The sequence below is a fragment of the Thunnus thynnus genome, chromosome 12 (genome assembly GCF_963924715.1).
Source record: "Thunnus thynnus chromosome 12, fThuThy2.1, whole genome shotgun sequence".
In the NCBI taxonomy this organism is placed as follows: Eukaryota; Metazoa; Chordata; class Actinopteri; order Scombriformes; family Scombridae; genus Thunnus; species Thunnus thynnus.
Genome location: NC_089528.1, coordinates 1610140 through 1626377, shown reverse-complemented (window position 1 = coordinate 1626377; position 16238 = coordinate 1610140). Strand labels below are relative to the sequence as shown.

Below are 16238 nucleotides of genomic sequence, written 5' to 3'. Positions count from 1 at the left end.
TTACTCCCCACATCTTTTCTAGCTTCTCTTTCAGCCCTTGGTATTTTTCGAGCTTCTCGTGTTCCTTCTTCCTGATATGTCGCTTGGCATTGCTACGTCTATCACCACTGCCTTCTTCTGTTGTTTGTCGATCAACACGATGTCCAGTTGGTTAGCCATCACCAGCTTGTCAGTCTGGATCTGGAAGTCCCACAGGATCTTAGCTTGGTCATTCTCAACCACCTTAGGAGGTGTCTTCCATTGTGACCTGCAGATGTTCCTGTACACTATGCCAGCCACTTGGTTATGGCGTTCCATGTACGCTGCTCCTGCCTGCATCTTACACCCTGCTATTATGTGCTGAACTGTCTCAGGAGCACCTTTGCACAGCCTGCACATAGGGTCCTGTCTGGTGTGGTAGATCCCCGCTTCTATTAATCTTGTACTAAGTGCCTGTTCTTGTTTTGCCATGATTACTGCTTCTGTGCAGACCTTCAGTCCAGCCTTTTCCAGCCACTGGTAGGACTTCTTGACTTCTTGACCTCCTCCTCCTCCTCTGCATCATTGGGTTTCTGCTGCCTGAGGTATTCACTTAGCAGTTCATCTTTGGGGGCCATCTTTCTGATGTATTCCTGGATGTTGGTTGTTTCCTCCTGGACAGTGGGTCTGACACTCACCAGTCCTTGGCCTTCCTCGTTTCGCTTAGTGTACAGTCTCAGGATGAAACCCTCCATAAATTGTGAGGAGCTTCCTTGTCTTGATATCAGCAGCCTCTATCTCCTTCTTTGGCCAGCTTATTATACCAGCGGGCTATCTGATGACTGGCAGGGCATACGTGTTGATGGCCCGTATCTTGTTCTTCCCATTCAGCCGACTTTTGAGGACCTGCCTTACTCTGTAGGTATTTGGCTGTGGCGGCCTCCTTATGGTTCCCATTTGCCTGCGAGATCCCAAGGTATTTGTAGCTGTCCTGAACATCTGCAGTGCTGCCTTCTGGCAGTTCAGCCCCCTCGGTTCTGATCATCTTCCCTCTCTTCGATACCATCCGACCACACTTATCTAGTCCGAATGACATCCTGATGTCGTTGCTGTATCTGTAGCCACTCTTTGTGATGATCTGGCTGAGGGGGTTCAGGCCTATGCAGAACAGCAGTGGTGATAGTGCATCACCTTCGTATATGCCGCACTTGATGGTAACTTGTGCAATTGGTTTTGAGTTGGCCTCCAGAGTTGTTTTCCACAGCCCCATTGAGTTCTTGATGAAGGCTCTTAGTGTCCAGTTGATGTTGTACATTTCCAAGCATTCCAGTATCCATGTGTGTGGCATTGAGTCGAAGGCTTTCTTGTAGTCAAGCCAGGTGGTGCACAGGTTGGTCTGCCTGGTCTTGCAAGCTTGGGTGACTGCTCTGTACCAGTAGCTGGTAATACCCCTGGTATTACTACCAATTCCTTTCATCTTAGCTGCTGACAGGAGCTTCTATGTTGTACAGAGGCAGGTTACTAGTAGTTGGATGAGATCACGCCCTTCTGGGGGTCCTTCATGCAAGCTGTCCGTCAACCATTCTGGGTGGGTCCCATCCATCAGCAGTTGGTTCATTTGTGCTGCCAGGCATTCATGGAGTGCATTTAGTTTCTTTAGCCAGTAGGTGTGGATCATGTCCGGGCCCGGTGCTGTCAGGCTCTTTCTTGGATTGTAGTGGTTACTGAAACTTGTTCTGGGAGATTGCTGTGGTCTGTGCTTAGATCCACTAGTCACTGAGCATTGGTGTTATGTGATGCCTCCTTCTCCCATATGTTCTTCCAGTATTATTCAATCTCAGCCCTGGGTGGATCTGTTCTCGTGTTATTACCTTGCCCCTGAGAGTACATTTTGGATGGTTTGATGGAGAACATCCTATTTATTCTGCCAGAGCTGTGAGCCTTTGCTTAGCCGGTATCACTCATACTGAGGTAGGCTAGCCGCATCAAGGACCTTGCCTAAGGGTCCACACTGGATATGTGTTACCCCACCCTGGCCGGGATTTGAAAGCCAGCAGTGTTAACCACTGAGCTATCCAGCTGCGATATATAATGATAAACGCGCATAGATACATAAATATACATACATACAAGCATATTAAGTGAAATTAAATGGATGAGAGGATCATTATACAATCTGGCTTCAATTCACCACCTCACCATCTGTGTCACCAATTTCCCATGTCTCAAAAATGTTTGTATGCATGGGTCAGAGTTTACGTACAGGTGTGCACATTCTCCTGTCAAGTTTGTTTTAATAGATCACAACTTCTGAAATTGTGAAGTGGCATACGCCTCTTTCAGACCCCGTTTTGTACGTACGCAACGGTTATAAATGAGAAACCTGAACACTATTCCCAAACTCAAAGCCAATAATGCACCAGCCCAGCAATTATCATACAAGCAAAATGGAAGATGAGAGGAAAATCTGAAAAACAATGATCAATGATTAAACGTGAGTTAAGACAGAGAAAAAAGTAAGTCCAAAATAAAAAGGTTAAAAAGTAAAAGAAAGAACACTGATGAACACATGAACTGACGATGCCCCTGATGCAGGACTGTCATACACATCACAGGTCTGTGAGATTAAGTACCCATTACTGGTATCCAGTTCTGCATTGCCTGAATCATCTAAGTATGGAAGCCTATCACGGCTCATGGGCTGCTTCTGTTTTGTGCGCCTATACATAAAATTGTGCATGGATTTGGTGTCAGATCAATGATTCTCAATGACCAGTACATTCAGTTTTAGCTACTGGAGCTCACCTCATGACAGCCAAATCAGTTCAGGAGCCTCTCTAATCATATGTGCCATGCATTTAAGTATCCCCTCTCTCTATCAGCTTGCAGTGAAGACTTTACTGTCCTTTCTGATCACACACCTTTGAGAAGCAGATTTCTCCTTTGTGTCAGGCACAAAATCAAGTGAGTAGAAAACACCTTCCTCTAATGATTTTTCCATGCCAAAGATTGTGTTGATAAGTGTTTACTTCAGTTATTCAGTTATTAGAGGTGGGGATGGTATGGAAGCTGAGAACGGTTGTGCTTGCAATTTTTTTTTAACATTGTTATCTCGAGAAAACAAGCTTTGTTATCTCGAGATAATGAGATAATCAACTCGTTACCATGAGAAAACAAAAGGTAAATTCTTCTTATTACTTATAATGATTATCAGAGATCAGAGGGGTATTCCATCAAGCTAGATAAAGGAAAAGCCTGGCTTATTTTGATAAGCCTTGCTAATTTAAGTGAGAGTCCCTTTCCATTACTGTGGCTTATATGAATTCTGCTCAGTAACCAAGGCAACTTATACCAGAGAACCAGTCTGCTCTGTGGCAGACTAACTGTCAAGCTTAATTTAGCAATGTGTCAAAAAATGTCTGACAAGCGAAGTCCGAAATAGACTACCAAAAGACGGTTCCGTCGAGTGTCTTTTTGCGCTTGCATCACTGTTATCATGTCCATGTTCGGAAACATAGGATGAAAGAACTGTGAGAGACCTTTACAAAAATACCATTTTCAGTTAATCCTCATTTTATTCATGGTCAAAAGCTTAGTGTTTATTATTTAAGAAATAAAGGTGTGCCAACGTTTTTTTGAAGTTATTTATTTATTTATTTATTTATTCATTCACTCATTTTGTTCAAGCGTGAAGACAAAAAGAAAATTAAATTAAGTCTAAACCATGACCTTCTGCTCTGTTTAAATGTATACAGTGGTAACCACTTACAGTGGTCACAGTTTCATTGATCAGCTGCTTATATAGATCGAAAAGCTTGGGATAGAATCATTCTCATACAATATTTATGCTGTTTAAATAATTTGGCTATAGTAATCAAGTAGTCTGCTTACAGTGTTCATTTTGGGTCTTTTCATACATGACAACATAAGGAAAAAAAATTAAAACTATGGTAATTCTATTTTTCGTACTTTACTCCCATGATAACTGGCTGTGGCACCATTATTGCCTCATGGTAACCCATCTGCTTCCAGCTGCTGCTGTGTGCAGATTGAAATCATGACGAGAAAAAGAAAGTAATTTTCTCTCAATGAAAAATATAGTCTCCCCAAAGCTTATGACAATTAAAGGAGAGAAAGAAATCTAAGGAAAGGATCACCACTCTTTGCCTGCTCTGCCGCCTGGGAAAATAAGGAACTTGTCATTGGCAAAAGTCAGAACCCCCACTACTTCAAAAATGTGTGCACACTGTGTTTGAAACAGCTGTATTGTATTTTGAAACAGTGAATAAAATGCAGTAAATAGCGAAGCTGTCCATTTCATTACTTTATATTCATATCGGCTAATAAATGTCAATTAGGTAGTAATCTGCATGAGAAATAAAGAAAAAAATCAGTTATAATAACCATCTGCTTCTAGTGATATTTGACCCAGACAGACCTGATCACTATAAGCGTTTTCCACTGTACTTACATCCTCCTCCAGTTTCTTTATCTCTAACTGGAGCTTCTTAATTTTAAACTTTCAATGATGCATGTAAATCAAATGGACATCCTGCAAAAGATAAAATGTGTCAAAGAGTAGATAATTATGTAGTTGGTAAAGGTAAATTGGTTCTACTTAGTTGCCTACACCATAATTTGAAACATACATCTGATATTATGTAGCCTACTGATAATATAGCCACAGTCAGTGATCTTAATGTTTATCTATTAACAAATAAAGAAGGAGGGGCCACCACTGTCCACATATTTAGGCTTGTATAATTTACGCATTTAATCTGTCAGCAATGTTTTGCCAAGCCATCTCCTTCACCTTGTTAATTGCAGTAGTATTGCCCTTTTTGGTGATAACTCCTTGATATTCTTCACAAAGTTTCATCATCAGGGTTTGCTCCACTGCTGAGAAGAACACCTCTCTGGTTTTCCCTTCTATGCAACATAGTATCATCTTTTCAACAATCGACTGTTCTGGGTTGCTTATGTACTCTGTGCACGTGCACAATGCAAACTTATTCAAGCCTGGTTAGAGTTAATGTTGACTAGACATGGCTAAATTGTATTAGTGGAACAGTTTGAGCCTTAAGTGAAAGTTGACGTTAATTCTAGCCAGGCTTTTTCAAGTAAGCGCAGCTTTCTTTAGCTGCCTTGACGGAACACCCCTCAGGAGTTCCATGCCAGCATGCATACATGGTGTCTTGACAACAGTAGCAACTGATTTAAGCTGAAAATGTCAGATCAAGGAGTACCCATTTTTGATTAATACATCAGACTATACTTAATCAAGGTCTAACACAGACAGAAATTGCATTTTGTCTTTCTGTTCTGATCATTTATTTATTTATTTATTCCATTTCATGCATGCGTACATTTTTACCATATTCAAGTAAGTGCCTTCAGGTGGCTCTTAAGGACATGGGTTGAAATCTGTCATCTGTTGATTCTTATTCCCTCTCTCCACCCCACTTTCCTTTCTCTCATTACTGATTACAGTGTAATAAAATGAAAATGCTTGAAAGGTGTTGTTTAGTTTGTCTTCTATATGAAACATCCCATCATTTTATGACCAGGTGTTAATCAACCTACCATTTGGCTGTGACACAGATGTCATTAATAAAGGTTCTGTTAATTTGTGATTGATTAATTATAGCTGTGTTAGTTAAGTTAGTTAACAAATATGAAATGAGTATTTTTCCTTCCAAAGGTTCCCTCAGGAATTCTTTCTTTCAAAAAGGGTTCTTTGAATAGAAAGGGTTCTTGATATAACCATTTGCCTCCATAGGAAACAATAAGAGGAAATAAATAAATAAGCCGAAAAGCCTTTTGTTTTCTCATGATAACATGTTGATTATCTCGTTATCTCAAGATAACAAAGCTTGCTTTCTTGAGATAATGAAATAATTAACTTGTGATCTCGGGATAATGGCATAAAAAAGAACAATTGTAAGCACAGCTGTTCTCAGCTTCCATAGGATAGAGTGATAAAGTCTCTCTCTCCCCCTCTTTATACATACCGGCCCTGTTGTTGGCTGGACTGCAAGGGCTAGCCCTATAAACACGAAAGTCCATGGGTGACTGAGCGATGAAGTTACACCATTTGGCCGGCCAAGTCACCTTGGCTAGACATCACCACTTCCTGTATCCGTCGTTTCAAATTAAAAGCCCTTATACACGGTTTCATACACGGTCAAGCCATATTCTAGGTTTTGACCTAGTCTTGTTTTAAAATTGTCACAATTTTGTCTGATCATAAATGGCAGCACTGAGTGCAATGCAACTCAATGTTGTGAAGATACAGACTGGTGACCAATCAAAATCCCATCATAAAGTGTGCCAGTAAGGTGTTGCTCTACCACGAGCTGCCAGAGCAGCTTCAGTGCTCTTTGCCAGAGATTCTCCAGTTGTGTGAAGTCTACTGGAGGGATGAACAGTATTCTTCCAATACATATTCTCTGATTTGGTGTTTGGGTGGTGGTGATGGAGAGTGCTGCCTAACACATTGCTCCAAAATCTGCCATAGGTGTTCAGTTGGTTTGAGATCTGATGACTGTGAAGGCCAGAGTATATGATTCATGCCCTTCTGCCCTGTGGATGGAACAGAGCCACTGGACCACCTCACTAAAAGAGTCAAACATTCAAGTCTGTACTGTTGCTGTATGCCACACATGCACTCACCCACTTGTCAACAATAAGGTGAAGGATGACTCATCTAACCATGTAATTTTTTTCTCATATTTCTGTAGAGCAGTGCCTATATATTTTGCACCACTTAACTCTCATAGGAGTCACATGTAAGGTTTTTCCATGGTTTTTGGGGTAGTCACACCGAGTCATGCTACGAGCAGTCGAGCCATGCTAGCATGGTGTTTTGCACCAGCTAGACTAAAGGAGTTATTTACTTTGATGATATGTCGGAGATGTGCTGTTTGTAGAAAATGCATTAAGAGTCTGTTGTCTACAGCTCTTCATCTTACATCTCACTGTGGCTGTTTATGCTTGTACTTAAATTTGATTTGGTGACCAAATTTCCTTAATTATCTCCATTGTTGTGTAGACCTGTTTTCATTGAAGAACAGCACTGCTAACTTAGCATGACTCCAATATGGTTGAGAGCGATCACGAAACAGTAAAATAATGCTGATATCTGAAAGTACAAACAGGGTGAGAAACTAAACTTCAAACCACAGAGATTCAATTAGAAGTTACAACTACTGAGAGCTGAAGACAGAGAGACTTTTAAATACAACTTTCTCTCAGGTTTCCAGTACAGACATGAGTTGAGTCTTGGGCTGGCCGATGTCAGCCCTGTCAGGAACCAGGACCGCAGCAGTGCAGCTCACCTTGGCTTTGAGGCTGTAGTGGAGACACGTTTTATCCCAGGTTGGTGGCCAAAGCAGACCGACATGGGCTAATGTAAAAGAATCTTTTCTTCTTACTATGTTGATCTAAAATCAAGGTCAGCTGCCCCAGCTCAGCATGTTTTTACATGTCACAGAGCATGAGTTAATGGCTGAATTGTATTATGCAGTACACCTAAATTGAAGTATCTGCATTCTTTGAGCTTTCATCAGGAGTACAGATTTGGTTTAATCTTTGGTAGGGACACTTTTTTGTCAGACGGCCAAAATTTACAATTGTGCCTTAACCTAACCAGTCACATCATAAAACATTTTTTTTTACCAGTGATTTGTAACGGTTTTGGAAAGCACAGACAAATAATATTGTCCTGCCAGTTATTGCTGATAGGGGCGCCCAATTAGAAAAGTGCTCCTATATGTCATTCTGGAGTCACATGGTCAAACTTTATTTCAAATTAATTTAAATCAGAGAATAAAATAAATATTTAAAATTGACATATGGTAGATTTTCACAATAACTGTTACAAGAAAATGAATGTAAAAACCTGTAGGTAATGTGCTGCTCTGTTTAAATCAACTCTGTTTTAACCACTTTCAAACCTCACCTGAGATTCTGCAGCTCTGTGCTTCTTACAGTTTGTTGATTTGGGTGACACAACTCAAGACTATTATGACAGGGTCACAGCAACCCTCAAACATGTTTAAATCATCTCAAACATTCATTTCATACACAGTCCAGCCATACATACTATACTCGGTTTTGACTTAGTCTTGGTCATTCAGCACCTGAACTTATGGCTAGATCTTTCACTATGACATCAGAGCACACCTGAGAGGCTGCAGCTTACCTTTCTGTGTGTCTGTGCTGCTCAGGTTTCTGCTGACAGGATTTTTTATAATAAAACATTCACAAACAAATCAGTTGGACAAGCTTCAGCTAATTTACCTTTTCAACAACGTCCATGTCATAAATGTCAAAGAAGATAAATGTTTGAATTGATAAAAAAAAAAAACATTCATATTAGCTAAGCTCTTCTGTTACTGACACTTTGGTTCTTCTTTGAAAAGGACCAGATGTCTTAATTAGCTCTGAGGGACATTGTTGCCTTGAGTGATAAAGTTGTTTTAGGTGACATGTCTGAGCAACAATCACAAATGAGCTAATAAACCTAACACCTGAAATTTAAATATACAGTAATATCAATTGATGTTAAGATGATTGATTGTCCAGTTAAGATGTTTTTGATTCTGTTATGTTTAAAACATTTGAAATATAAATGCTAATCCTTTCAGATTAATTACCATTCATAAAAGATTCCACTACTACTACTGCTGCAGCTAGTCGACATTGTGTACAGCTTGAAGTTGAGGGTTGCCAGATCATCAAGTCAAGTATCCCCCATATCCCACTCTTTCACCTCTTATCATAAATAACCCACTTTTCACAGAAAACACAAACTTGGCAACTGTATAGATCTCACGGTTAATATTATGGAGTTAAAATGGCAGGATTGTTTGAGATTAGTAAAAAATATTGGTAGGGACAATTCAGCAACACTTTGATTTACCGTTCATACCCAAATCTACACCCATGGCTTTTAGCCCCAGGGAACCACCAAAAATATGCACAGCAAGTCTGTCTTGCCAAATGCAATTAGGATGCTTACTCTGAATTCCACAAAACCCCACCAAGTCCTTCTGTCATTTAGTTTTATTGTACTGTATTTCTGCATTTCGAATGATGTTTGTTGATGCTGTGTCCCTGTCACTTGTCCTCATCATTGTCTGTATTGTCAGTTATTGTGTATTGTATTGTACATGTGTATTGTTTCTTAATGCTATGTGGGGAGGCCAAAGATCATTTTCCACAATTTTCAGTTTTCCACTAACTAACTAACTAACTAACTAACTAACTAACTAACTAACTAACTGTCTACACATATTTATTCTAGTTTTATCTTTAATTTTTCACTTGTCTGTATGTACATGCCTTCTAGTGGATTCATATTTTCAAAATTCTTCCCATACAGAACATTCTAACATCTTGGTCTGCATCCAGGCTACACTGTGGTAAAGGGAAAAAAAAACACATCCACCTCCATCCACATCCATCCCTAACCTTATACCCTACCTGTGCTGCTCTGGATGGTCCTGACGGTGGTGGCAGATGTGCGTGGTGGGGACGATGGCAGCAGGAGCAGCGGTCTCCCTCCTTCTCCTTCCTCCTCCCCAGCACAGCCTTGGTCGATCGCCCTCACATAGCTGTGACTCCGCATTCTGAAGCATCCTGGCATGGGCAGAGTGTCAATGGTGTCCATGGTGTCCATGCTGTCCATGGCGGCCTCCATGGCCTGGGACTGCATCTCACTGTAGACCTGCTCACATACCTGCTCAATCTGCCCGTTCACCTCCACCTCACTCAGCTAGAGGAGTAGAGGACAGGACACAGGACAGAGGAGGAGCAAGCAGAGGGAGAAGAGGTGAACAATGAGGAGGGTGGAAATTGGGGAAAACTCCAAATTATTATTCAAAACATTACACTTTAAAAAAAGAATGTTATTTTTCTCAACCTTAGCTCTGCTAGAGGTACTTTGGGAAAGCAGGTCAATTGAAAAAAAACAGCACTTGAAAGGGTTTGCTTGCTGGCAACTGCTTGACTCCTTGGTGGGACAAATACCAGCAGTTATGATGGCACTTTTTGACCACAGGAACATTTTCTGTAGCCCATGAGGTACTCAGGAACTGTCCCTGCACTTTGTAATCAGGTTTTGCTCCCTGACAATTGCTGGGGAGGGGCTTGTTGCTGTCACAGGGGTGGGGCTAGGCTGCTGCTACAGGGGCGGGGCTAAGCCTGTCAGCACAGTGGGCTTCTTGCTGCTACAGGGGCAAAGAAAGGGGTGCTTTTCATCACGCTAATTCTATGCTTCCTCGCGTCCTTTCTCCTCTGTGACCCAGAGACCAATCTCCCTCCACCATAATGGAGGATCTTCCGATCCCTTAAATGCACCTGGAGGAGACGAAGAGCGAGGACAGAGGAGGCTCCTGGAGGAGCTCAGAGCGAGGAAACACAAGTGTTACTCGTGGAAGTTTTTTCCCAGACAGCAACACTCCTTTGATCCAATGTGTTTATTGATTGGTCAGCTGATCTGACGGGACAGTACACGGTTGGGCTATTATTGTAATACAGCAGATCAGCAAAACTACCTGTGGAACAGGAATGAAAGCACCAACAGATGCTGATCATATTTATTCATAAAATGAAAATTATTGAATCATGAATCAATCACAAAAAACACTCTCAAAACTTTTATTTTCTTCATAAGCCAAAAAGCATAATTTCGACATTCTACAGGCTACAGCTGTTTTTATTGCTCCTTTCCTGTCGGTTCTGTTCTTTCAGCAATTAACAGGTTTAAATTGTCTATTTGTCTCTTAATGTGTGACAGCCAGACGCTGCTATAGATCTATAATCAAATGATAAAAATTGGAGCAGTCATCAGGTGTTTTCCTTCCAGCTATCACTATGTAGAAATTATTATGTTGATTAAATGTATGAATGAATTTTAGAGTTTAAATTGTTACTTAATAAGTTCTTCATATTGAGAGCTGACCTCTACATAGGCCCTATTTGACATTTAAAGTGATGTGTGTCATTAGTAGTTGTCGTCTCCTCAAAATGACGCTGGAGTGAGTGAGGACGTCTCATTTGGTGAATTAAATTCCTCTGTCATCGCGTCTCTTCCTTGCATCTCTCTCTCACATCCTCGCTGGGAAGAGATAAGACGCGAGGAAGAGGTGCGAGTGAGGGAAGCAAGGAGACATGTTAGCGTAATGAAAAGGATTCCCATCAAACGGGGCAGGGTTTGGTGTTTTCACAGGGGTGGGGCTTGAAACTATCAGAACAGGGCACAGCCCCCCCAGAGCTGTTGGCTTGTGGCTCAATGGACACCAAACAATAATAATAACAATATTTCACTGCCCTTTACCAATGCTCCAATGTGCAAAGGCTCCAATGAGGCAATACCTTTCAGCACTACAAACATGAGTTGTACTTATTGTTCTATAACTGTCAACCAACCAGAATTTTCAACTCAAGTCTCTATTGAGTTTCTACCTCAGTGCTTCAGCTACAGTGTATTTGTCAAATCTATTTTCTTTCAATTTCATGTAAATTAGGTACATTCTCCTTGTCTCTTTTACATACAAAAACACATAACACAGCATGCCAACTGCAACATCCCATCTGCATTTAGCCTTTTATCTTTCCATCCTTTTATTTTCCAAATCACTGAGCTTAATTTTCACATTGACTTAAACCAAAACAAATTGTATTTGAATGAATCTCAAATGCAAGACAATTGCCTATTGTGGCAATTTGTTAAATGTAGATTTTATGGTTTAATGAATGAAGAGGAGGCATAGAGGCAATCCAATATGGTAATGGTTATTAGGGAAAGGTTCAGGATGAGTAATACAAGTGGAGACTGAAGATAAAGTTAAGGTAGTACAAATGAAGGCTTATGGAGTACAGCTTTATTTTACATACAGTAGCTTTGAATAGAAGCTGAAATAACTTGATTGTTGTTTTAAGTGTTGTCTATTCTGGTGCTTTTAGACCTGACTGCTGCCTCTGACACTGTGGATCATAGGATCCTTTTATCACATCTTGAACATTGCATAGGCATCAAAGGTACTGCCCTAAAATAGTTTCAGTCACACCTGAAAGATAGGAGTTCTCTGTTCACCTCGGTGAATATTCTTCAACTGTGGCCCCACTTAATTGTGGGGTCCATCAAGGCTCCACTTCGGGTCACATCCTCTTTTCAATGTATATGCTGCCTTTGGGATCTATTTTTAAGAAACATAATATTCCTTTTCATTGTTTTGCTGATGATATACAAATCTATCTGAAAAATCTATCTGGGGCAGCTGTGGCTCAGGAGGTAGAGCATGTCGTCTGCATGTCAAAGTGTCCTGGGGCAAGATACTGAACCCCAAATTGCTCCTGATGGCCATGCCATCAATGTGTGAATGTGTGTGAATGGTTAATTCCCCCTGATGGGCAGGTTGGGATCTTGCATGGTAGCCCCTGTACCCATTCAGTGTATGAATGTGTGTGAAGGGGTGAATGTGACATGCAGTGTAAAAGCACTTTGAGTGGTTGGAAGAAAAGAAAGTAGAATTTCAATGCAGCCTTTGCTGAACAATTTAAAAGATATCAAAGCTTGGATGGATTTAAACTTTCTCAGTCTTAATGAAAATAAGACTGAGATCGTTATGTTTGGACAATTTGACCTATTGGATGACTATGATGGCCCTTTAGCTTCTGACATGTAAATCTTTTGTTAAGAATCTTGGTTTAATTTTTGACAGCTCCTTCAAATTTGATGAACAGATTAGTTCAGTTGTCAAAACTAGCTTTTTTCAGTCAAGATTTTTGGCCATGGTAAAGGCCTATCCCTCTCCCAAAGATTTCAAGAGAGTTATTCATGCTTTTATTACCTCTTAGTTAGACTACTGTTATTTTTTGTATGTGGTTGTAGAACAGTCTTCTCTTCACTGCTGCAGTTAGTACCAATGCAGCCGCTCGTCTTCTAAGTGGAAAAAGAAAGCATAAGAAAGCCAGTATTGGCCTCCCTCCACTGGTTTCCTGTTTGTTTCAGGATTGATTTTAAGATTTTACTGCCTGTTTTTAAGGTTTTAAATGGGCTGGTGCCATCTTATCTAGCAAAACTCTTGCATCATCATACTCCAGTTAGAGCACTGAGGTCGACCAACCAGGTGGTCTTGGATGTTCAGAGATCCAGGCACAAAAATAGTGGCAACCGAGCCTTTGCAGTGACTACCCAAAATCTCTGGAACAGCTTACCTATTCACATAAGAACTGCTCAGACCCTAGAAACTTCACTTCAGCTTTTATTGTACCACAATTCTTTTATTATTATTATTATGTTTGTTTTCTTTTATTCCTATTTGTTATTTACTTTTATATTAATTTTGGTATTTTAAGCCTGTTCAGCATTTTAGTCAACTGTGGTTGTTTTAAATGTGCTATAAAAATAAAGTTTGACAAGGTAGGTGCATTGTCACCTTTTCTGTTAAATTAAAGGATAAGCCTATCGACAATTGACATGGCTCTCAATACTTTCTGACTTCCCTTCCCTGTCTGTGGCACTCATTGGTTCCTTCTGAAAACTTTAATTTTAAAAGCAGCTCCCAAATAAATAGTCATTTAATTTATTAAAAGGCTCAGTAATTTCCTGGTTTGGGTATTATGGGATTTGTCAACAATAAGAAAATATAGAATATCACCAGCCTTGTACTTTTAAGGAACATATTTGTAATGTGATGGATGGAATTGTGTAGTCGGACACATGATTTTTTTTCCTCAGAAAATTTTTTACAGTGCTGGTGGTGCATTGTGCACAGATCTGGGTTCAGACAGTATTTGAAAGTATTTTCAAACTAGGATTGGTGTACTGTTTTTCAACCTGGGTTGTTTTGTCTTCTATTATTTAATTCTTTAGTATAATAATAGGCATAACTAGTGGTGTAGTGATGTCTTGGTGGGTGGGTATACTGTAGTTTCCTCTGGCTACTACAGTTTTAAGTACTGTATACTCATCCATTGGAACAACAGCAAGGGAAAGGGAATTTTGTTCCTCAAATGTATTCATGGCAGAGCTTCTCCTTAGGCTTGCTGCCATTTCATCAGTACTGCATGAAAAAAATATAGTCTTTTTATTCATTTGAATGAGGCCACTGTGCTGATGCAGTGGGGTTGCAACCACAGTGTTTAATGACATATTTCTACCATTTAACTGGCAATCATCGTGATGAAAGATGAAATAATTGAGACTGTGATAACCTTCCAGGATTGTAAAATCCTGTCACATAGTATTATAAACCTTATATAGTGTTTTTGGTATCTGGTAAGTCTTCAAACTCATGGATCTTTTACTCAAACTGGACTTCTTGGATGCTATTGTGTCTTGTCACTGGTGCCTGAAACAACACACCCACACAAACGCAGCTCACTGAACGTTTTAACGCAGGGCTGTTTTCTGTCTTGGACATCTTCTTAGGAGCCAATTTCAGTTGCCAAAAAAGTTTCTCTAAAGGCTAAAAGTCAGGGAACGAAATGTCTGCCAGATTACATGAATTATTGCAACATGATTGGCTGCACCCGGCTTTGCAAGATGGACACTGTTTAGTACCTCTGGCTATTTTAAGTAGGTGTACAGTAAATTCCCCTAACCAGAGGTGGGTATATGCTGTATACACACCACTACACCTCTGGGCAAAACAGAGCTTCCCTGATAGGTTCAGTTTTTAGAAGTTAGCACTCTGAAGCAGCTTCTCTCAATCCTTCAGACCTATAAATCTCATTTTGAAAAAAATGGACACCACAGTACAAACAATGCTCTCCATAATGGAAAGCATCTACAGATCCATGGCAACTGTACAAACTCAGTCATGCTGCTGATGGGGGCCGTGTCATATGGTCAAAAACTCCAGAACAAACAAGTAAGTAGACCTTGACTGCCCTGATTGTCAAGGCAGTAAACAATTACCACACTGGACTGTGTTTAGCCCAATGCAAAACTTCAGTATATGTTTATGCTAAGTTTCTCAAAAATGATGGTGAAATCGTGTTGTGTATATATATAAATGATGGTATATATTTTAGTAAGGTCTGTGAAAAACAGTGAACCTGTCCTTTAAAGACAGGGAAAGAGAAAGAAATCCCCCAGATGAACAATCAGACTAAAACTGCCACATATAATTTCATGAAATGAAAGTCAAAGATTTTAAAAAATTTATGAACACCACTACCCACAAATTCCAGTTCAAAGTAGATTGCATGAAAATGATTTCAAACACAATCACATCTGTTCAAACCTGTCATTGTGTCTTCATGTATCTATGGTGAAATGACTGGGTAGGGCATACTGTATATATCCAGGCAGCAGTGTTGGCAACCAACCTGACTGATGGTGCTCATGGCCCTCATGTAGCTTTCATTGCGTGAGCGGTATTGGGGTGAGGACAGCAGCGATTTGGGGTCGAGGAGGGTTTTGGGGTCCAGGGTGTCCAGGCTTCTATTGATTGAAACCTCACTCACCGCACGCAGGTAACTGTGGCTCCTGATCTGCAGCTTGGGGGAGTGCTCCGTCGAAATCCTTACAAAGAGGAATGACAAGGATGTAGAGTTATATACAAGATCCTCTCTGATATCAAAATACACAATAATATTTTGTTTGAGTCAGAACAGTGGTTACTATCCATTAGGGATGTGCAGAGAGCCCAGTATTTGTATTTGTACCTTTATTTGTTTAGGCAGCAAAATGATTTATATTTGTTTTCAAATTAAAGTGGAAATAGGTATAAAAGTCCAGTTTTTTTTTTTTTTTATAACACTTTCAATTTTAGGATATTAAACAAACAAGTGTTTATGAATAAACTATCTCATGAAGGAGGTCCCCACACTGGGTCTCAAATTCGAGTCTCCCAGATCATAGATGACCATGATGACTACTGAGCTAAACCAAGTGGATTGCTATTGTGCAGACAGACCTCTACTTATTTATACACCCAGAACACAGAGACAGCACAGCATGTAATGTGTAGAGAAGAACTTCTGAGGCGATTCTTGCTTTGCACTTTTCATTTACTGCCTATTTTTACAACCTAACTTTGCGGAAAGGAGAGGGGGAACAACAGGTTATTGAGAGTTCCTTGGGAGTACTTTGTGTGTGTCAGTGGCTCAGCTTTATTTCTGGGAAACACCCCCAACTCCAGGAGTAATGTCCAAATAAGGAAATGTGCATCATGCAGCAGGTGGATGTGACTCCCCTCAATGAGACCTGCTGATAGACGTAACAGCAGAGCACAGGAGAGAGACTGAGATAGCGATGTAACCGA

The 16238-nt window shown here is 40.3% G+C and overlaps 1 protein-coding gene across 2 annotated transcripts in view; it reads right to left on the bottom strand.

Moving 5' to 3' along the window:
• Nucleotides 1–16238, bottom strand: part of LOC137193574 (disks large-associated protein 1-like) — a 75431-nt gene that overhangs the window by 46422 nt on the left and 12771 nt on the right. For both annotated transcript variants that reach the window (XM_067604797.1, XM_067604796.1), the window contains exons 2-3: nucleotides 15301–15496; nucleotides 9445–9736 (exon numbers count right to left, since the gene is read on the bottom strand). In XM_067604797.1, coding sequence (XP_067460898.1) covers nucleotides 9445–9736; nucleotides 15301–15496 — 488 coding nt within the window. The remainder of the gene's footprint in view (nucleotides 1–9444; nucleotides 9737–15300; nucleotides 15497–16238) is intronic.